This window comes from Glycine soja, chromosome 20 (assembly GCF_004193775.1).
Source record: "Glycine soja cultivar W05 chromosome 20, ASM419377v2, whole genome shotgun sequence".
Lineage (NCBI taxonomy): Eukaryota > Viridiplantae > Streptophyta > Magnoliopsida > Fabales > Fabaceae > Glycine > Glycine soja.
Window position 1 is genome coordinate 42,446,451 of NC_041021.1, and position 24,160 is coordinate 42,470,610.

The 24,160-nt window shown below is 31.7% G+C and overlaps 2 protein-coding genes and 1 pseudogene across 2 annotated transcripts; 1 reads left to right on the forward strand and 2 right to left on the reverse strand.

Annotated features, from left to right (window-relative positions):
* Window positions 1–1,933: 1,933 nt before the first annotated feature.
* LOC114402129 lies at window positions 1,934–5,151 on the forward strand (annotated as a pseudogene).
* A 2,320-nt stretch (window positions 5,152–7,471) lies between these two features.
* Window positions 7,472–8,742, reverse strand: LOC114402690 (dehydration-responsive element-binding protein 1E-like). The gene has a single exon (XM_028365341.1). The coding sequence runs from the start codon at window positions 8,316–8,318 to the stop codon at window positions 7,695–7,697; it is 624 nt and encodes a 207-aa protein (XP_028221142.1). The 5' UTR covers window positions 8,319–8,742; the 3' UTR covers window positions 7,472–7,694.
* A 13,102-nt stretch (window positions 8,743–21,844) lies between these two features.
* On the reverse strand, window positions 21,845–23,520 carry LOC114402295 (ethylene-responsive transcription factor ERF027-like). Its single transcript, XM_028364812.1, has one exon. The coding sequence runs from the start codon at window positions 23,186–23,188 to the stop codon at window positions 22,568–22,570; it is 621 nt and encodes a 206-aa protein (XP_028220613.1). The 5' UTR covers window positions 23,189–23,520; the 3' UTR covers window positions 21,845–22,567.
* Between the last annotated feature and the right edge of the window lie 640 nt (window positions 23,521–24,160).

Consider the following 24,160-nt stretch of genomic DNA (forward strand, 5'->3'; position numbering starts at 1 on the left):
TCAGAAGCCTAAAACATTCCATGACATAGGAGGGAATGGCTTGGACCACTGCTAAACCCCTACCCGCTGGAGAAAAGAACTTTTCCTTCCACCCTTTAAGCTTCTTCCACACCTTATTCTTGACAAATTGAAACACTTGGGACTTGGACCTACCAATGATGGTGGGGAGGCCCTAGTAAGTCATAGAACCGTTCATCGTCTTTACACCAAGGAGAGTTTGTAGCTCAATCTATTTGGGACTGGGGACATTTTGGCTATAGGACAATTCAGATTTGCCAACATTTACTTTATGACCCGGTGCTACTTCGTAGGTCTTTAGAATGTTGGCCAGAGATAGGATGCCTTCTCCACAGTAGCTCTAATAAAGATGATGTTGTCATTTGCAAAAAACAGATGAGAGATTATTAGAGCTTTGGGACAGATTTGATACCATGGAGATGCTTTCTCTCAATAGCTCTATTAATGAGGGCAGATAAAGTTTCAGAGCAGAGGATAAACAAATAGGGGGAAGGGGGGTCCCTTTGTCTGAGGCCCCTTTGTGGTTCGAAGTCCTTCTGAGGCTGTCCATTGATCATCACCGAAAAGGAAACCTTGGAGACACACACTTTAAGATCAGATATCTCATTTGGGCAAGCATTTGCCTCAAGACACATTCAAGGAAAAATCATTCAATCCAGTTATAGGCCTTGGCTATGTCCACCTTTAGTGCCATCACACCTTTACGACCCCTTCTTTAATTCTTCATGTAGTGGAAAGCTTCAAAAACTACAATAGCATTGCCTGTAATCTGACAATCATGGACAAACACCGCTTGGGTCTCATCAATCAACTCTGGAAGGACTAGTTTCAGCCTATTAGCTATGATTTTTGTGATGATTTGAAACATCACATTGCATAGACTAATAGGTCTGAATTCGGTGGCATGTGATGGTTGTTTCCACTTTGGAATGAGAACAATGTGTGTTTTGTTTATGCCTGAAGGATCTTTGTTGCCGTTGAGGATTTCCAAGGCCAAGCGAGTCACTTCAGCTCCTACAATGTCCCAAAACTGCAGATATAACAAAGCTGGAGTTCCATCCGAACCCGAGCCTTTGTAGAGTGCATCTGGAATAGAGCTGCTTTAACTTCTGCTGCCTGGAAATATGCTTGCCGAGCTTATCTTGCTTGGGGGTCATTTTGTCCTTTAGTACTAAACCTGCCACCTCATCCATCTGTTGGGGATTTGAAGAAGTAAACAGATCATGAAAATAGTGAGAATTATTTTAATTATTTTTTAATCTCTATAGTTTGAAAGTGATATTTTTAGTTTTTATAATTTGTATTTTAATTATCTTTTAATTCTTATTAAAAAAAATATAAAAATAATTAACTATAAATTAATTATAAATTATTTTTTTATTACAAATTATCTTATGATAAATTAGTTATGTATTACTTGTTAATATTTTTGTAGTTAATTATAAATGATAATATTACTCATATAATAAGAATTAAAATGAAATTAAAATATAAAATATAGGACTAAAAAGATCACTTTCAAACTAAAGGAACTTAAAGAAAATTAAAATATAAATTATAAGAACTAAAAAAATCACTTCGAAAATTATAGGAATTAAAAGAGAATTAAAATGTAAATTATAAAAACTAAAAACTATTTTTAAACAATAGGAACCAAAATTGTAAAAATCATGAAATTATAAAGATCAACTGAATAATTTAACTTTAAATTTTTAAGATATTTTATTTTTTGATTGATAATTCTTATAAAAATTTTATAATTAAATGAAATTTAAATTTAAATTTAAAATGTTTTAATTTAACGAGTGAGAGTAATTTTTATTTTCACTTGAGATATCATTCTTCCATGATACGTTATATATATATATATATATTTAAATGGAATCAGTGGTTAGATTTACATTAAATTACATTTATGGCACAGTGTTGTGTTTGGAACTCGGCTAGTTGGCTCGTTGACTTGCTCTGTTCTAATTTTCTTCTCATGTGCCTTTATTCTTCTTATAATCCTATGATAGTTAACCATGTCACACTCAAGGTAATTTTTTTTGCAGATGGCTAGAAAACATACGTGATTGGTGCATTTCACGACAACTATGGTGGGGTCACCAAATACCTGCATGGTATGTCACTTTGGAGGATGATGTGCTTCGGGAATTTGGTGCATATAATGATCATTGGGTAGTGGCAAAAAATGAAGAGGAAGCTCAGAAAGAGGCTAGCCAGAAGTATAATGGAAAGCAGTTCATTTAAGCCAGGATCCTGACGTTCTTGATACATGGTTTTCTGCTGGTCTGTTCCCATTGTCTGTGCTGGGATGGCCTGATGACACAGAGGACCTGAAGACATTCTATCCAACTTCTGTTCTGGAAACTGGCCATGATATCATCTTTTTCTGGGTTGCCCGAATGGTGATGCAAGGATTGAAGTTGGGTGGTGATGTGCCTTTTACAAAGGTGAGGTTACTATCTCATGCAGATCATTTGGTGAGAACTTTATCCTTGTTTGAGCGTAAGGAATGATGTGTTGTTACTTTGTGTTCTCACATGTGAAGTGTGAATTCTGGTCATGCATGCCTAAGAATTTTCTTTTTCTTGTTTTTTTTATGAAAGAAACTTCATTAAGACAGAGGAAGATTACAAAGAGATATAAGAGATCCTCTGCGGGAGAGAGAGAGAGTAAAGAATTAAATCATCATTTAAGGAAAGCTAACCAAGCACTTATGTATAACTTAAAAAATTTGATCAATGACCTTCTCATGGATGTACTTACAAATCCTATGCAGATTTATTTGCATCCCATGGTTCGTGATGCACATGGACGCAAGATGTCCAAGTCCTTAGGGAATGTTGTTGATCCCATTGAAGTGATAAATGGGATATCACTTGAAGGTCTACATAAGAGGTTAGAGGCTGGTAACCTGGACCCCAAAGAACTAGCCATTGCTATAGAGGGTCAGAAGAAGGACTTTCCAAATGGTATTGATGAATGTGGTGTTGATGCTCTCCGTTTTGCACTGGTTTCATACACAGCTCAGGTGTCAATCTCTTTTCAATGTTTTATATGGCTGATTTTTTCACCAAGTATGTCAACTATTGTGATTTAATTGTGCTGTTTTCCTTCATTTCAGTCTGACAAAATTAACCTAGATATTCAAAGGGTGGTTGGGTATCGCCAATGGTGTAATAAACTGTGGAATGCAGTACGATTTGCTATGAGCAAGCTTGGGGATGATTACATCCCTCCTGCCAATTTGATTCCAGATGTTCTCCCATTTAGCTGCAAGTGGATACTCTCAGTGTTAAATAAAACCATATTCAAAACAGTGAAGTCGCTAGAATCATTTGAATTCTCACAAGCTACCACTGCTGTGTATTCTTGGTGGCAGTATCAATTGTGTGATGTATTCATCGAAGTGATTAAGCCTTACTTTACTGGTAATGATCCTAAGTTTGCTTCCGAAAGACGCTTTGCACAAGATACTTTGTGGATGAATTATGGCAGCGCCTTCCTTCAACCAGGGAATGCGAGAGAGCAGAATCTATCATGATATGTGATTATCCATCAACTGTAGAGGTTAGTTTTGCTCTTCAAAATATTATAATATTCAGGCTTTTTGTCTGTTGAAAGTGTCAATCATGACTCAGCTTATTGTACCTCCTATGTTTTTATAATGTGCTATATTTAACTAACATGCTTTGGCTATTCAATAATATGATTTTTTTTTTTTTACATCAGGGCTGGAATAATGAAAAGGTGGAGAATGATATGGACATTATTGAGTCTACTGTTAAGTCTCTCAGGTCAATAGCAAAAGAAAGTTGTGACAGGTATGTGTTAGCAACATTTGCTGTTGTACTAGTCTTAGATTTTCTGCTCTGCTTTGTCTAAATATATCTGGAACTCTCACAAATGAGAAAATATTTTCCAGTAAAATAAGAGTTGCATAAATCTCCCTAAAATAATCAAAGCAAACAAAACATGAAACATTTTTGGTGACTATGGCCTCTGCATGGTACTTTGTTTATCTGTTTCTGTCAATATTAACTTCTCATCTAGTATTGTTATTCGAACTAACTTGCTATGCTGATTTTAAAAATGATGCATATATTGCTAGGTGACCGGCTTTTGTTCTCTGCCTAGCACCGGTGGTTACTGAGATTATTAACAGCCACCAACTAGATATTGCAACATTAGCTAATCTATCCTCTTTGACAGTAAGTTTCTCAGTTGCTCTTGTTTTCTCTTCTCATATCCCCCCTCCTATTTTGTTTCCACTATTTTTTAATTAATCGTATAGCCTGTTTTCAATTCATTTAATTGCCATACTTTTCACTTTTAATGATGATTATATGATTCACAGGTAATCACTGAAAAAGATGCTGTTTCATCTGGATATGCTGATGCTGTTGTAAATGAAAACCTTTCTGTTTATTTAGAGTTTCAAGGAGCTAATTCTGCAGAAGCAGAGGGGAAGATCAAGAAGATAGATGAGCTGCAAAAGTATGTTTTATCTCCAATTATTTTTTAGAATACATTTTAACATGTCAAGTCTTTAGGTATCAATGAAAAGGGGTAGGTGGAAGGAGACCAAATCATTACGTTGAAGGAAATTATTAAAAGGGATTTCATAATGAATAGTATTCCTAAAAATTTGGTTTTTAGCCATTGTGTTGTCTATTATGTGGCCACCTCACTTTGTTTTTGAAGTCTTAAAGTATCATGTTGCAACTAACGCATGTCATTTGCATTTTGACTAATATCCCACCTCGTTGCAAAATATTTGTTAAAAGCTTCAGTTTTTTTTCTTAATGGCTTTCAACTAAAAGACTGGAGTTTCTTTCTATGCAGGCAAATAGAAAGGCTAGAGAAGATGATGAACGCTAAAGGTTATGAAGAGAAGGTTTTGCCAAATATTCGAGAAAAGAACCAGGAGAAGCTAGATTCCCTTAAGCTATTGCTCAAGGAAATGGCTGGTCTGACTCTCTAGCTTCAAAGTATGAACTTTGATTAATTACATGCTTATATATTATTATGGATCTTCAGTTACAGTTCGAACTTGGTATTTTTGTGGCCAAACTAAATATTAATTTTTCCAAATCAATACAAATTTTGATTATCTTTGCCACTGGATTCGGGGAATTGTTTGATCATCGTTGGACCTTAGTCCTGACTAAGAATTTTACAAACTTTTTTTTATGGTTGACAAAGGACTCGAACGTATTGCGGGTTAGGAAACTTCTTTTGTTTCAATAGAATGTTTGAAATTGGTCTTATTCAAACAGAACTACTGTTGGAACGGATAATGCCCCCCCCCCCCCCCAAAAAAAAAATATCTCAATTACGACTATATTTGAATAAATGTTGAAAAAGTTTTGTTGCGAATTCTAATGTTCAAAAAGAATAATAAAGATGGTTGCTTTGAACTAAAAGTTCTTTTAAGAAACTTATTTTTTTAAAATAAGTGTTTTTTTAATAAACTAAGTAGTTTTTTTTTTATGTGCTTTTGTTTAAAATGAGCATTTCTTGTTTTTTTTTTTAAAATCAACTCCTATTTATTTCTCAAAAGTATTTTTTTAAAAAAATACTTATTTTTAAAAAGCACTTGATAAGTTTATTTAAGCTTATTTTTTTAAAAGAAACACTTATTTATAAGATCAAAAAATTATATTTTTTTGATATATTTGTCTAAATTATTTTTAAAGTTTTTGTTTTCTTTTAAGAAATAAATCCTATCTGTTTATGAAAAATATTTTTCTTAAAAGTCTTTATTTTAAATTATTTTTTTAAGTATAAAGGTTCCAGTTATATTTTTAATGTGTTAAGAATGATAATTTTTTATTTATTAAAATTAAACTTTAGAAGACCAATTCTTGTGGCATGAAAAATGAATATGCTTCACATCTGTTTCGTTGGTTAATTAAATCTATTATATAAATAAAAGAATATTTGATTTTATGGGATGTTAATTTCATATTTATTTCTTTCAAATAATTCAATTAATTAATGTGGATTTTATATTTATTCTATTAAATTGATTTAATCATTTCATTAAATCTTAAATTAATTCCTATAATAAAAATATTAATTGATTGACTAAAAAATATATGTTTAATTTTTTATTTAAAAATATTTATATTTACATATTCAATATTATTAATGCATTATTGGAAATATCAATTCAAAAAGGCAATAAATGAATAAATTAAAGCATAATCAAAATTGATAATTAGAGCAATTCTAATTCACAAAATAATATATAAAATTGATACTTCGTCAAAAGTGATATTAAGTAACAGGGGAACAAATTATGTTATTAATACCAAGTATCTACATTAAATGACTATAAACAAAATAATGTAAAATTCACAACACAGGTATATTCTAATTCAAATTATATTAACATCATTTTCAAAATTGAAAAGTTTATGAGTTGCATTACTTGATTTTGAGATTTTTTCTAATAAACATTTTTTTAACTTAAATCAACAATTAATATTAATAATTAAAATAAAACATGTCTTAATCATAAAAAATGATATTTCTAAGTTTGTGGATGAGTTGATTTTATTTTAAAATAATGAATATTAAAAATAATATAATATAGTTGTAGATTAAAATCAGACACTAATAAAGTAATAAATTTAAAATAATAAATAAATCATACTAAAAATATAAAAAACTATTCTTATAAATTATAAAATGTAAATTTAATGTTCATGCTAGACACATGACACTAAGCTAGTTAAATTTATTCAGTATATTAGAGAAATAAGTTAATCAATATAAAATAACATTAAAAGATATCTTGAATTACTTAATTCTAATTTAAAATCTGTTCATTATATATAATTTGTAAATAATTGTCACTTTACATATTTTAATTCATTTCAAATAATTTATCACTTTAAAAAAATAGATAGTAAATTTAAAGGTATTCACCTTTTAAAATGAAATGAGATAATATTGATTGATTTATATTATAATCTTGTTCACTATAAATAAATTGTATTTGAATCGATAAAATTGAGTATGGATAGTATTGGTTTTTGAATAAAAGAGGAATATAGGAGAAGTTCTATTAAAATAGTGAAGATAAAAAAATAAGTTAAAAGCTTTAAAATCAAATTTTCACGTGAAGTGTTTTTTCAAAAATAAGTTATTAAAATACCATTTTTTAAATATGCTATAACTAGTGAAACAAACTCCTATGTTACATAACTAATTTAATCAAACAAACATATAAGATAATCAAATAAGTCATAAATTAATTTACAGTAATACATGTACAACTGTTCCAGCAGAAACATTTGTCTATCTTTTTTCTTTCTCTATCTTGGACTATATGAACACAAGGTGTTTATGGATTATTTTTATTAATTTATTTCTTCTGTCAGACACATGCATAATTAAGTTGGAAAAGTATTTATAATTAATAAAATAATTACAAATATTTATTTTGAAATATCAAATATACACACAAAAAAAACTCTCTTAACATCTTTTTGATCTAATATTTTTTTATGGTCCTTTCTGCTCTAATCTATTTTGGACACCTAAAATGAGCAACCGTACTAGTAAAAAATTATAAGTACGGACACTATTCTACTTGTCCCATACGAACAATCTCTACATTACCCAAAATAGTAAAAAAAAAATCCAATAATTGAGTTAAATTAAATGGAGTAACTCCACAGAGAAACTTCAGCATCGTCAAATTCCACGTCAGCACTTCCATACTCATCACTCCCGAAGCAATGCGTCGGCGACATGAGCACCATGTTCCTCAGATACTCCGGCACCATCCCTTCTTCTTGTTCTTCTTCACGCTCCGTCGCCGTCGCTGCCACCCTCTCCGCCACCGCATCATCATCCTTCCCAGGGCGAAACGCCTCTGCGGCCTCCGCCGCAGCCTTCTGAATGTCCCTGGCCTCCGCCGTCGCCGGCACCGGGAGCCGAGACGCGGAGTCGGCGAAGTTGAGGCAGGCTGACCTTCCCCTCAGCGCGATCGCCGCCACGTCATGCGCACGCGCCGCCATCTCCGCCGTGGGAAAGGTCCCGAGCCAAATCCTGGACTTCTTGTTGGGCTCGCGCACCTCGCACACCCACTTGCCGGAGTCCCGCCTTCTCACGCCGCGGTACACCGGGTGGCGCGTCTCCCGGAACTTCTTCCTCCCGGCGCGTTTCTTGGGATTGCTTGCCGCCAGAAAAAAATCCTCGTCCGACAGCGCCGGTCGGGAGCTTCCTCCCGACCCCGGCGAGGTGGCATCTGGGTCGGAGAAATGATTGATGGAAAACATGTTACTTGGTGAAAAGCTTCGTTCTTTGAAGTTGTTTGAGTGAATGAGACAACGTGTGCAAAAGGGGTAGTTAGTAGTAACTAACGTTGTGCGTGGTTGTTGTTTTGGGAGGGAAAGTGAGTTTAAGGATGTATGAGAGGGTGAGGTTGTGTTTCAAGGAAAGTGTCAACACTATGTGTGTGTCCAGCTAAGTTTATTAGCCAATTCGGATTTGGGGGGCGTGGGAGGTTTGGTCCCACGGTATGGACTATGGTTAAGGAATTGAAAGTGGCGCATGGGTGGGGATTGGTTTGTCTGGAACTGTGGTTTTGACACGTGTGGCTTTGTTTCCAAAATGGGTATTTGTTTTGTTTTTCTAGAACTTGAAATTGGATAAGGATGTTTTGACTGAAAGGGAAAGGGGAAGGTGAAGAGAAGGAGAGTGAGGGAGTGACCATGTATGTGTCTAGCTCGAATCTATTTTTGTCATGGTCAAAGGGTTGGGCTTAGATTCTTTCTGGATTCTGAGGACTAGTAGGGGTTTCTTGCTTGTTTGGTTTTGGGCCTTTTTGTGTGACGTAAAAGGAGGGAAAGTGTTTTTATGTAGCAGGAGACAACTCACGCTACTAGCTATGACTGTTTGATTGAAAATGTTTTATTTTATTGCATGAGATTGTTTTCACAAGCTGGATTTGCGTAGAGAGGTGGTGATGTTTTTGGATCATGGACAGCTCACGCTTGGTGCTCAAACTTCACAACACACATGTTAAAAAAGAGTGAAAACCTAGTTTCTTTATTGGTATTTTATTCAAGTACTACATGCATATGTAACTGCCCAAGTGGCTTTTTCTTGTTTCTTTTTTTGTTGGTCTTTGTGGTTACTAGTTGTTTTTTTCCTTTTCAATTACTTGCTGAAGAGTTTTAATTTTAAATATTACAATCGTTTAAAACAATTCACCTCAAGCTAATATACTGATTAATTTAATGACAAAATCCTTTTTATTACCTTCTTTTTTTGTAGATGCACTGATAACTCATTCATCCCTAATGAAAGAAATCAGGAAAAATAACTCAGGTTTTAAATGGCTTGACCTAGTTTTCACTTTTGGCTAAATCTAAAGAAAATATATAAAAAAATTGAGATGACTATTTGATTTTATCAATACATTTTTTGTATGATTCATACGGGTTATATTTATTTTACAAAAACCACTTGATAGAATAACCAATAGTTGTTGCTCTGAGAAGGGAAAAAAATTATGCTTGATTTCTAAATTGTATATAATTAATAAAATTACTATTAAGAAACGTCTTTTCCTTTAATTTCTTTGGTGAAATTTAAAATACTATAAAAGCAACAAAAAAAAAACGATAAACTAAAATCCTAAATTTATATTATTTACAAGTAGTATTTACCAGCACTTCTTTTTCTGAGTTTGTTTTTGAAGTTAGAAGACCTTATTTGACAATTTTAAAACATGTCATAACGCTACATTATATTTTTCAGAAAAATATTAATGTCAGTCCTTAAAATTAATTTTAAAACATTTAAAATATTAATGTTTTACTTAAAAATATTTAAATAAAATAAATTATTTTAATTTTTTTCACTAAATTTTTATTAATTTTTTTTACTGGACTATTTTAAATATTTTAAAATAATTATAAGGACTAATTTTAACAAACCAAATTTGAATTAGATTTTACGTTCAGGATCATGCATTAAATTTGTGAGATTGACCCAAACACAAGCCCAAACAATGGGAAAATAATAGGAATATTAATTAGTATAAGTTGAAAAAAGAAAAATAAGATTGACTTATAAGAAGAAGAAAAAAAAGTTATGGATAATGCGATTGAGACTAATAAGAAAAAGAGAAGTGAATGACCTTCCAAGCTTTGTTTGACTTGTGCTTCTTTTCCGGATGACATCGCACGCGTCCAAAACACGGTTGACAGTTAATAACCGTTGTTTCATTTTCGAGAACTATTTTATAATAGTAGTACTACTGTTTTGTGTTTTTAAACTGTTACTTTTTTTAAAAAAATAATATTAATAATTATTTTCTTAATCACACCTTATATGTTACAAGTATTTTAAATAAATCCTATGAATAAGTATTTTAAAAATATTTAATAAAATATATTAATATTGAACCATTCAAAATATATGTCACAAATAATGAATAATCTCATAAAAGTCATTCTACACGTGGAAAATATCCATTAACTGTTAGTATGTTATAACTTAATGTATGCACCAATACGGATTAAAAAACTCAAAAACAATATTAGTAAACAAGTAGCGTAATAATTGCAAATGGATATTCTCTTAATTAGTAGATTTTGGATTCTAAAAGAGAGGGAAAGGAGGTAGTATCAAAAAATAAAAAAAGAGTGAGTGAGAGTGACATAATCGGCGGCATTCATTTCCGTTTCCGCGGAAACGCGTAGATTACGTGGATTTGTCTTTACTTTCCTAATCCGAAGCAAACCCATACCAATGGGCTCCCACAATATTTTCTTAGTGGGCCATCGCAAAAACAATTAATTAGATATTTGGGTCCATGCAGCTTCTAGTCGTGTCTCTTCAATTCCTATTAATGGAAGATTACCATTTGACTTTGCAAAGTACGAGATAATGTCTGGTTGTTTATTTCCAATTGCTAACTTTACTTTTAATAAACATCACTGTTTTTTCAAAAAGATGACGTAGAACAGAAGTAAAACAGGTAATTTATTTAAAATGGGGAAATTCTTGATATATTATGAATATAAGTTTATTTTTCATTTTCTTTTTTACTCAATTAAATACTAAAGAGAAATTTTATTCATTTTTCTTATTAGCAAGGCCTATTATATTCCCATATTTATCTACAAATTGGTTGGTAATTAATTGGCTTGGTTGGGTTGGGTTGAGTTGAGTTGGGAAAGATACGATCCAGATTCCAATCACCATCATCTCATTTGGCACTGAGTTTCTATCAAGAACAGGGTGATTATCTATCAGGGTAATAAAACACATATCAGAGTGTGACAGTGACTGGTGGAAAACAAAGCACAAAGCTGAGCATAGGGCCCGGGGAGACCATTTAATTGCGGCTTTTTACCATAAGAAAATTAATTGGGGAGCTACGACCCAATCCTACTATTAATTATCCCAAAACCAAAAGACCATGACCATGCCACTGCCCAATGGCCAACAAGCAAATAAAGGAAAGTCTCTCTTTAGTTGTTCAAGTATCTCTCAATCAACAATTAGAGATTTATTAATTTTTCAAAATGAAAAAATATATATATTTAAAAATTATTCTCTTTTAATATAATCCTTAATCGCATATTTAAACATGATTGTTTATCGATCATATTATATTATTGTTTGTATCTTTTCTATCTTTTGCTTCATGCACTACACTTTTCTTTTTTTGATCGAAAGGGACTTGACAATCCACGTGGCCCTCGTTTCTCAAAGAGTATCAAACTATCAATTACCAATTGTACTGTAACAAACTAATTTTACACATCGAAATTTTATTAAAATTTAAAATAAACACATGCATGTTCGGTTTGATCCTTTCCTTTTCCCAGCCCTTTCCACCCAATATCTACAATACAAGCATTCCGTTATGGCGTAATCTCATAACCAAAGTAACAATCGAAACATGTTCAGCGAAGGCGAAACATGCATTTTACATTGAAATGTAGTTAGTTTTGAAGAGGACAGGGTATTGACTATTCATATATATCATACGTTCAAGAAGCCTGTAAAGATTAAAGCAGCTATTATGGAAGTGTCATAGAATCTCTCTAACTTTATTCTTAGGGTTTGTTTGGTAGTTAAGATATTATAAAAGTGATTAAGATGTAGCATGATAACAACATAATAAAATAAGAAAAGAATAAACTTCAATGAATTCAATTTTATCAAAGGTTTAATCCGCATCATGATACATATCAAATAATAATAGGTGTTGGTGGTAGTAGTGTTGACAATAATAATGGTGATAATGATAACGGTGATAGTGATTATATTGTGGTGCCGACAATAATAAAAACAATGTAAGTGATGGTGACAAGAATGATGCTTGTTGGTGAAGATGCATGGAAGTAGAAGTGACTCCAATAACAACAATAAAGATAAAGATAATAATGAGACTAACCGTTGTGCTGACAACAATAATATAATCAATCTAACCATTCGTGTATTATCATATGCACAATTATTCACTAAAATCATTAAAATCTTTTCATTATCATTGTTGTGGTTGCTACCAACACCAATCCAATATTATTGCTTTAGTTGTAACTAATTTCAAATTGGTTACCGAGTAATCGAATGAAAGTGATAATTAATATGAAAACTAGCACAATAACTTACAAGTAAAGCTTCGATATCATTCAACTTGTTGGGTGATTTGTGGATCACTAGCTATAGTTGGGCTCTTGATTCCAAGTATGGGTCGGTTCTCCAAAGGACGGAGTGGATCGGACGGTCCAATATTAATAATTATCTGGATCTCTTGTATCTTTCTTCCTTGATATCTAATAATATTGTGTTCATTTTGGTGCAATTGATTTCTTGAATTTGGAAGAACCTCTCATATGTCCCTTCAATTGACGCACAGTCTCATATGTCCCGTTAGATTTTTCTAGCACACGAATTAAAAAGAAGAAGACGACAAAATCCATTAAGTAGAAAAATAAAAACTGATCATTATTAAAAATAGAGAGAGAGAGAGCCGGTTGAAGAACAGTTATTACTGTTATCCTTGTGTTAAGTGGTAGGTGAAGGTAGTGGGGGGTGGGTGCAGTGAACCAAATCTATATACATAGCCGTGATATGAGCAGCGCAGTCCTTATCTAGATCTTTTATTTTCGTTTCTTCAATTATGTGTCGTCAGGTCGGCCAAACATCTAATCAACAACGAATAATTCTTAGGAATTGTTAAAAACCAGTCTAGTCAAGGACCCTTTTCAATGCATTTCATTTGTTATAATGAATAATCAAATTCCCAAATATCTTTTCAAAGAGAACGACAAACTCTATGTTTGAATATTGCAGTGAAAAATAAATGATTTTTTTTATCTTGCTTCCCACGGTTGGTTTGCATATAAAATGTGGGTTTGGATTTTAGTTGAAAATATAAGACAAAATTGTAAATTTAATTTTATATTTATCTCAAAATTTAATTATAATCTTCTTATAATTTAATTTACGAATTTGATTCTCAATTTTTTTACTTAAATTTATAACTTTTTACCTACATACAAAATAGAGGAAAGAATAAAATAGTTACCCAAAATGCAATAAGAATATTTATCATTTATCATTTTAAAATTTTAAAATTTTCTTAATAAATATTTTAATCCATCTTTTATAGTTAATTAATGTTATCAAAAAATAGAATAAGATTTTTTATTAGAAAAATAAGAATATCATAATCAATTCTAAAGTACAATTTCAATCGTTGTATAACTAAGTTTGTTCTCTTATTTTTTAAATCTGTCATTCCTATTACATTTCTCTGTTTGTTATAGTTTTTCGTAAAAGAATCACTTCTTTTAAAAATTATTATTTTAAATTTTTTTCATGGGTATGTTTGATAATTTTTTAATAATTAGAAATTTAAAAAATTGATCAAAACCAAGACCTATTTTGAATAATTTCTTACAAAATCACTTGTTTTTTTTATAAAAAAATTTGTTTTTACGACTGTAAATAAACATAAATTAAATTCTATTTTTTTAAAATATCTTTAAAATAATCTTATTATAATTTTTTAAGTATGCCATAAAAGAGAAGTGAGACAATCATTATTCTATCAAGTTTTTCAAGACAAAAGGTTATTACACACATACGGACAAGGTGACTTTACAAAACTCATAAAGACATTGTTTTACTTTTTTCGTTATTTCAACCTGACGAAAAAGAAGTGGGACACACCATAACGTTAAACAAATAAGTGAATGATGTTTGTGTAATTTTCGTTCTATGCAGGTGACACTGCCAATTATACGAGTTTCATGTTCATCAACCACCTTTGCTTTGCCTCCTTTTCTTGTCTTTCTTTACAGAAAAATGACATATACACGTATTAGAAATTTTACATTTTTATCACATAAGATAATTAACTTTATAAAAGTCATTACCAATTCCAAATGTGTACAACTGGGAAATCACGAATGCTGATGAACAGAAAATGTCATCAGAGCATGTAATTAAGACTACGAAAAATTTTAGTATGTGCAAATATTATTTCACTTTCTTGTGTAATTTCTTCCATTTTTTTTATTTTATAAAAGCAATTATACATCATTTATTGAATGACAGGTACATTTTACAGCATCCCTCTCAAATGGAAAACATAAACAGGGTATCAGAATGTAGAATAACAAGTAATAAGACCTCAATCCATACAGTTATTACGTGGAGAAAGTTTTTTTATTTTTTATTTTTAAAGACTTTTAAATAGATTTTGGTTATTTTTTATTTTAATTTTTTCCCTCAATTTTCAAAAAGACAATTTTGTTTTTGTTTTTTTTGGGATTATGAAATTGCTCCTGTATTTTTATTCAGTCTAATTTCAAGTTTTATTTTAAAGAGTAAATAGCATATTCACTTATATTAAAGAAATTTTACATTATGATCTAAACACAAATTAAAATATATAGTGAGACTATTGCTTTCCCATAAAGGCTATAGGAGTTGTAGAGAACCCAAAGGAAACACTGTTTGTATTGATTTTTTGCATGAAGTATATATGCTACCAATTTATCATGAAGACAGGGCATAACATCAATGAGGGTCCGCCATGAGTGAAGCTCGAGAATCTTCCTCAAACAAGTGCGTCATTGTTCCGTCATTAACTAAAACATGAGAACCCTTTTACACCATTGCATCTTTCTTGCAACTAAGTTCTGTTTTACGGCGAGTCTGCGATGGAAAAAAAAATGTCAACATTGAGCTTACAACTATCTTGTAAAGAGTTAGGGATTATAGACTCGATCGATTCATTCAATGCAAAAATATAAAGATTAAATCGAGTGAAATAAATAAATCGAAAAGAGAGAAAACTGAAAACTACCAAAAAACTTATTTAACTGAAAATACATGAAAGTTAAACTGTTCATTTTTTGAACTCCCAGCAAAAGTTATAAATAGTGGTCTTCTTTCGCATAAAAATAAAGGTTATATTGATATTAGAGAATTATAAATTTTATATATTGGGAATGGAAGGGATAATATCAAAATCAAATTTAAGAATAAGTTTTAATGAATTTCTATTTTTGGGGCAAACTTTTTAATTACTTGTTTTCTATATGTACTTAAAAATATTAAAACTGAGTAATAAATATTTTTTGACGTAATATAATGAGGAGCAAGCAGATCTTATTTTTATCATACAGTACTTGTGTATCCATTTATTAAGAAGTAGTTGCTTAACTTTGGAATGCTTGAGTACATTAGTAATTCATTATCAAACACGTACGGTATGAGTTGATTAAGTATTGTATTATATTATTGTTGTATTATTAATTTATTGATCTTAGGATACTTAATTTAAGTCAACTAAATGTATTGGTCTATATCCATTGTATTAATCCTAGTTTTATAATTAAAAGGAAAAGAAAAGATGGGACAGATGAACATTAGAATCCCATATAAATCTAGATAGTAGAATAATCCTCAATTCATCCCTCACTCGACCCCACGATCTGTCACACCCTTCCCTTTTAAGTGGCTAATCTAAACCCAATACAGATTATAACCCTTTAATTAGTGGCTTTAGGGAAAAAATGGAAAAGGGAATAGTTGCCTCTAAGCATCCTTAATTATAAATTAAGAATGTTTTTTTTTTCCTTTCTCAGTTACCTCCAAAGTTTAATAGGTTTTTAGATGCAATCTTGTAAACTAGATTTTAATTTCGGGGAATTAATTTTATTTTAAAATAAATTTTAGTAATTGTATTTTTTGAATATGTTGATAAAAATTACTTTTAAGTGTGTAATTATTAAAATGATATGTTATTAGAGTAATATATTATATATGAAAGGTTTAATTAAGTTTTTCATATTTAAAAAATAGGTCATTTTAGGATTATAATCTAACATTTATTTTTTCAATTAAGTACATGAAAGAAAAAATTTTATATTTCAATTTATTACATGTTGTTGGTCTTCTTTCACCAAGTGACAATATGATCGATGGAGTGTCCGTCACCACGTTTTATTACTAACATCTCATTCCTATCATTACCTTTAATGACGTGATAATGACATGTCAGCAATTAAGCTTAATTACGTGACACTTCGTCTGCTGCATTATTACTTAACAAAAAGAGAGCTTAACTAAGTGACATTTCGTCAATAAAAAATGATAACTGTAAATTTAAGTTATGTTTAAAAGCAAATCTTATAAGTCAATAAAAAATTTTATCCTATTTATTTTTTAAAGATAATTTCTCATTCAAAATAAGAAATACATTAAATTAATAAGATTTTTTTATTGGTAGGAATAAAAAATACTATTTGAAATTTACAATAATCCACCTATCAATTTATCTTGTTTAACCAACTAAACTAGATTAATAAGAAAATATTAAAGTTGAATTAAAAAGTTAATATGCATATATTTAATATTTTTGACAAAGCTAAAAGAGAATCAAACAAGATCAAATGATGAGATATATATTTTGAGTTTAAATGAAGGAAGAGTGAAGAAATACATGACATGTTGTATGTCTACATTGATCATAGATCGTAAAACACCAATTATATATGATTTAAATATGTTTTTCAAATATGAAAAATAGTTTATTTTCAGATTACTTCTTAAAAATTTATTTTTTTTATCAAATAAGTACTTGAAATTTTTTTATGTTTTAATTCATTATCTGTTATTAGTTTCATTCCATTAAGTGATGACGTGACAGACAATGAAGTATCATAAGGAATGTAATGATGTAACACTTGGTCTAAAATGAATCTTAAATAATAATTTGATTAGTTATGAAAAACTTATTTAAGCCTAAAATTAGGAATATATTTTTGTCAGTGAAATTGGTTTTGATTTTTTCACCACATAGCAATAGAATACTGCTTCTATTTTTGGGAATAAATTTTTTTTTTCCTATTCATCAAACATGGGCACAATAATTAGACCCGTTTGCACTCACTGAATATGTGATTAATTCCACTTAATTGGTTTTTGAAAAACGTTGCGATAATTAGTAGGATTGTATTATCTGCTTTCGAATCATGTAATTAACCCAAACAAACCTTGCATAGATTAGCCTAAATAACTCAATTGATGCCTTTAATTATTTTATTATTAAAAAAATTAGACTTAATTGTAAAAATAATCCCCTTATTTTTTCAACTTACTAAATTGATCTTCTTATTTTTTATTTTTTTTTTTCAAATTGATTAGTTAAGTCCTCGAAACAAAATTTGAATGTTGATTATTAGGGAAAAATATTGACCGTTATATATCATTATCTAATTGATCGTTCAATTAATGTATGTTGATTAAACAATTTTTGCTTCGAATCTCAAGAAAAATAGTAGAAAGATTGCAATTTTAACAAAATCTAGGATAACATACAGCATAGTGCTTGCCAAAGCACATATGGTATTGGTGAAAAGGTTCAGAGGCATACCTTTTACATAGATAACTTCTGACAGTAACACCCAGTTAAGAAATTCCAGCCCTTGAGATTCAATCTCTGATAAAGAAACCACTATAGCAGTTTTTACATTAGTCAATGGATCTCGGATTGAATTTCAGGAAAACTGAGAAGAAGGATAGGTCCATCATATACATGTGGTTTCAACGCAGGTAATTTTTTATCAGCTCATGTGAGATTCAAACCATTTAAAAATTTGGTCAGAATGCACACTAGTCATCTCATGGTAAGCAAATTCAAGGTCTAACTCCTCTTGGATGTGAGGCACCGGATTCTTATCCAGCAGAAGAGCTTTCTTCTCCTGAAGAGCCTTTTTCCATTTGATTTGACACCCATCTTTTCCATTTAATTTTCATACACCAATTTAATGACCAATTAGATACTAACACCTAGTTCAATTTTTCTCTAAGGATTTAAATAGTCAATTTAAAAGAAAAAAATTCTAATAATTAATTAAAAAATAGAAAAGTGAGTTGGAAAAATCAGAAAGATTATTTTTACTATTAAGCCAAAAAATTAATGTTCAGGGAGTTGGGAAACTTGAAACTACTCATTATACACACACTGGATGTGCCACAAAATTGATATTGTAAGAGTACTTCGCTACCTGCATCAGATGGCTTACCAACCAAGTCTGTCGTTGCCTTTCAAATTAGTAATCAAAATTGAATGTTCTAAATTTTGGATTTCTTAATAATCGAATATCAATCCTATGCCATATCAATATAGTATCCGTAGATATTATTGTAAAGGATTATCCCATTTGGTCGTCAATATTTTTTTTCAAAATGTTATCATTGTTAACAAATAATGGATATTAAAAAAAATGATTTATAGTTATAATTATATCTTCCTTTTTATATTAAGGCATCTAACTCATTTAATTGAATAAAATGTGAGTTATTATAAATTCTTTAATATTTATTTTTGATTCCCACGAAAATAAATTGTAAGTTATGATGGATTCCTTAATATTTATCTTGACCAAAAATTAAAAAATAGAACGAAAAAAAAACTTAATACACATTCAAACGCTGATTCTTGGTATACTTTATGAACTCATTACGGTGTGCTTTTAGAGGGAAAATAGTGGAAGCAATTCGTTGTATGGAAAAATAGGTGATAGAGGGACAATTGCTCTTTGACTCTCACCTTCCAACCTTTTCCATTTCGCTTCAGCAAAGTTCAACGGGTTAGACCTTCTGCGCATATCAAAACAAAATAGGTAAAGTGTGACAATGAATCTTCCTATCTACGTCTTCCACTAGATTTAAGACATGCAGTCAAATATCTCACCTTTCAACAAGACTGATGAATATATATGAACAAATAAAATAAGAAAAGGCCCTAAAAACTCAACTGTAATAATACTGGTTGAAAAAAATAGCCTTTACATAATCCGGAATGAAACTAATCCTTTCATAAGTCTTGATCATGCATAAAAATAAGATTCTGAAAACATTAAAAGAAGGGAGAGGGAGGGAGGCGGGGCCACACTGCTATTTCCTGCAATTTGACATTCTTATTTAGATTCAATCATTGTGAGTGAAACTTAATTATTCATCCTTTTAAATGAATGTTTGAATTGCACTTAAATATTTTTTTAAAATTTAAATAAGAATTATCTTGAACATTTATTTTTTGTTGAAATCAAACAAGTTAGTTAACTTTTAACTCACCCCAAACCCCTCTTTCAAGTGTTACAGTTATCTCAATGTAACTTAATAAAGTTAAGACTTTTTTTTTTTATATCGAAACTATATAAAATAGTCAACCAATTAAAATCCCTTTTAGATATGAAATTTAAAGTACTAATTACAAAAATAAAAAATATAACAATTTATGATTAAATTATAATATAAAAATATCTATATCATCAATGTATTTTAATTCAACTTTAAATTAATGTTAGGCACAATACAATTGTCTGAGTGAGTTTTTCATCATATGATCTTTTTGTGTAAAAAGTTTCTCACAATATGAAAATAGTATGCTCTTTCTGGATAAAAGAAGAAAAATTGCCAATGTCATTATATCTTATGTAAATATTAAATTACAAATAAGTTTTTCCCCACAGAAGAACATGACAGTCATATCATAATGAGATTGCCATTTTTCTGACCTAATATTCTCTTTTCTTTTCTTTTCTTTTCTTTTCTTCCTAGACGTCTTCTGTGCATTATTAATCATCATTTCATTTACACATATCAATTCTACAAACTTCCCACAATAAAAACATCTCAATTCTACAAACAACATTGATTCTATATTCATGTATCTAAAGTACGGAGTAACAAATTTTCATTTCAACAAAAATATCCTTCCTGCTAATTAATGTCCACCAAATATCCTTTCTAAATTATAAATCCGAAACCAGCATTCTCAGATTATATTGTCATAAAAGAAGATCTAAAGATGCAGCGAAAATTAAGAGAGAAAAAAACTAAACCAAATTAATTAATCTTACATGTAGACAGTTGTATATAAGAGCAATCTTCTTCAAAGTTTCGAGTAAGGTAAAAATTAGATAACTTTCATTGGTTAATCATCTGTTATAATTTCTTTATCGATTTCTAATAACTTCATCAACAATGTACATTGATACCATACCATAAGGAGGAAATTTTCTTCTCACACTCAAACAAACATAATGTTATAACTTGGTGAATTTGGTATACTGACATTTCGTCCTTATCCCAATCAATTTTATTTTATTTTTCGATAATGAGTCAAATAAAAATACTATATCCTAATCAAACATATGAATAGGTAAATATAACAATTGCAGAGGAAAAAAAAAGCCACTGTTCAAATAGAGGCGCCTTGGTCAGATCATCAATATTATCTAACATTCTGTCATAACCGTCGGCAGAAACTTTGCATCATGTCGGCAAATATTGACAATGGAAGGCCTCCAAAAGGTAAATGTCTATGATAGACCAGAGTGCTCTATCTTAATCCATGTTCCAATTTCCACAGCATTTATAAACCTTGTTCTAATTCAAGAAAATCCTTATAGTTGTACACATGGTAGTGGTCACATGTCAATGAGAAGGGATCCATAACCAAAAGAAAAGGAGTGATTGTCATTTTTCAACCGTCGTTGATGCATACCAAAGTTCTTTTTCTTATAATTGTCTGCTCATTGGTCAAGTTTCGGTGAACCCAGAACATTTAGGGATTGAATCCTACTAATAATTAAAAGCAGAAACATATACTATAAATATATCAGGCTACCGACATGAACGTGATGGATATCTTGCTAGAGTAGTAAAATATCTTGTTCCACCAACACACACCCGAAAGAACCTCTAGAATTACATCGATATTTAATGCCAACAAAATCTCTCTTGATTGCACACTGCTGAATGAAAAAGAGAACAATCATTGATTCTTCTAATCTAGCTAATAGAAAAGCATCAAAAGAGAGACGTGTCACTTTGGAATTAATCATTTCCTAATATCTGTTTAAAGAGAAATTCTATAATACCCTCAGAAATTTAAGGGTTTTGATACTATTTTTGAGAAACTCTTCCTTTCTTCCTTGATGTGTTCAAACTCATCCAACTATCGATTCAGAAAACAACTGTAATAAAACTGTTAGATTTCTCTATCGCTCTCTTACGGTATGCCTAATTAATGTCTCCATTAACTTATTTAACTAGTGGCTCAAAAAACAATTGTACCAAAACCCTTACATTTCTCTTCCTAGCATAGCAACTCTCCTGTTTAATGCTGATGCATCAGTTTATAATTTGATATATATGAAGCAAGTTATGATAAGCAGAAACATTGCTGTGTACGGAAACTTTTGGCTCCAGCCTCCAGCCTCCAGGTATATATACATATAACACAAGAGAATAGATACAAGAGTCATTTGTCATATACTATATATCATTCTCCAAAAGGGCTTAGTTAATAGTTACATACACACGAAAGATCCTGAAACTTCTACAAACCGCTAGCACCATCTCAGCAACAAACAAACAGACAAACTGCCAGAAATAGTACTTATTCATTCAATACAAATCTGTCGAAAAAGTACCCAAAAGGGCAATACAAAACCCACACATAAAATCGTCTATGTAATGTATTACCAGGGACTAGGGAGAAAGAAAGAAAGACCCATGACCAAAAGTAGAATCCTTCTAGCTAGCTAGGTTCCCCAAACTGATTAGACCGTACGGAAACTACGAAACTAAGGATCTAAGACACAATGGATCACATAAACCAGCGATGGCATCTCTCACCAAATCCAGCGACGATGAAAGTAACGTCATCTCATCCCTTCACCTTATCGCATTCCATATACACCGCAGCCACCAAAACCGAAATCAGCTTCAAGCCTTCAACCAAGAAAGAGGGCAAACCAAACACAAACACAACCACACACACACAAACAATTTTCTTTTGGACGAGACCACAAGTATTCCCACAATCCCATTAGAGCTCTCCTTCTAAATATTTGACAAGGTTGAACATACATACTCAGGACTCAAACTTAATACTACGTCACACACACTCAAACAAACACAACAGAAATTACCATACACTCACTCACACAAACAAACAACAAACCAGTGATCAAAGGGTATAACTCCAAAGGTTATCTCCATCAGAATTCCCAGGCGAATCATCTGAAGAATAGGAAGTGATCCTAAGGGGACTAACCTGCATTCCCCTGGCCATATCATCGAGCAAATTCGGCATGTTCAACAACTCATCCTCATCAATGTACTCCTCACGCCTCTCCGACATCCCTTGCCCCCCGCCATCATCAGGGTTTACCGTTTCCCCACACTCCTGCGGCGCCCTCACGATCCTAGCCTGCGCGGCGGCCGCGGCCGCGGCGCGAATATCCGTGGCGGACAATGACGCAGGAATCGGGTACGAGAGTATCGAATTGGGGAAGTTAAGGGGCGTGTCGGGACCCTTCAACGCGAGGGCCGCGACATCATAAGCCGCCGCAGCCATTTCGGCTGTCGGGTAAGTCCCCAGCCAAATGCGCTTCGTTTTACGTGGCTCCCTTATCTCCGACACCCACTTTCCGCTCCGGCACCGCGTCCCGCGGTACCGGACGCCTCCGGAGGGTGTCGGAGACGGAGACGACGTCGTAGGAGTTGGCGAAGACGAGGAAGAGATAGCCAAGTTATCAGGGACTTGTATTGGAGGGGGTGGCACGTTTCCAAAAGGGTTGCCATCCATGTAGAATTAGTAGTAGTATTGTAGGCACATAGAAGGAAAGAATGAATGTGGTGGCGTTAGTTCGTTGTTGTGTGGAGATTAAGGAAATTGATAAAAGTGACTGTGGTGTGCGGTCGTTGATAATAATTAAGGGTTTTTGCTTTAAGAGGTGAGAGAGAGAGAGAGAGAGGGAGTTGAAATGAAACCTGAAAGCAATGTTTCTTTTTTTTTTTCTTTCTGTGTTGGGAGGGGTTAATAATAAGTAGTAACAAAAGGGGAACTAAACTGAAACTGAACCAATGGGATAAAGCGTGGGAAACTCGCGGAAGGGACTTTAATTAACGGGTTTTGCTATGCTACACTCTTTTGTATATACGGATGTTGGCATGGTATACTACGAACGTCAAGTTGAGGAGAGGCCACACTATGAACACGTATTAGGCACACAATTTGCAGCAACAAATTAATATATAGCTGTTTACTTGCTGGTCATTGGGAGGATCATGGATTTCACTCATTTTGTACACATGGGGATGGGGTCTCTCTTTATGAGTATTAAATATTAATGACCACATTTTGTGTACGTACTGCAAAAAGAGTGTCACTACTATACCTTTTCTTACCCTTTTCTATCATACACTTCATTGGATTGGATGAGTAAACATCTGATCGAGTGTGTTATGTGATGGATCAGTTAAAGGCACCCGTAGAAAATAAAATACTATTAGTATATTTTTATTGCAAGAAGTATTTAATATATGTATTTATCGTTTTTTAATTGATATTTTTAAGAAACTGATCAGTAGTCATTAGCTTGTGTTTTTCCTCTGTACGTTAAGACTAAATCAAACGTGACCAAGCCTAGCTATTTAAAATACTATCTAGGTCAAGATTTTTTTTAAGACTATAATTAAACACGTTAGGCATCAACTGACAACTATTGAAATGCTTATTCTAACCATAGGTTGTAGGCACAAATGCTATTTTATATAT

Coding starts and splice junctions, on each gene's coding strand:
- LOC114402295 (XM_028364812.1), bottom strand. CDS start 23,188: ATGGATGGCAACCCTTTTGGAAACGTGCCACCCCCTCCAATACAAGTC.
- LOC114402690 (XM_028365341.1), bottom strand. CDS start 8,318: ATGTTTTCCATCAATCATTTCTCCGACCCAGATGCCACCTCGCCGGGG.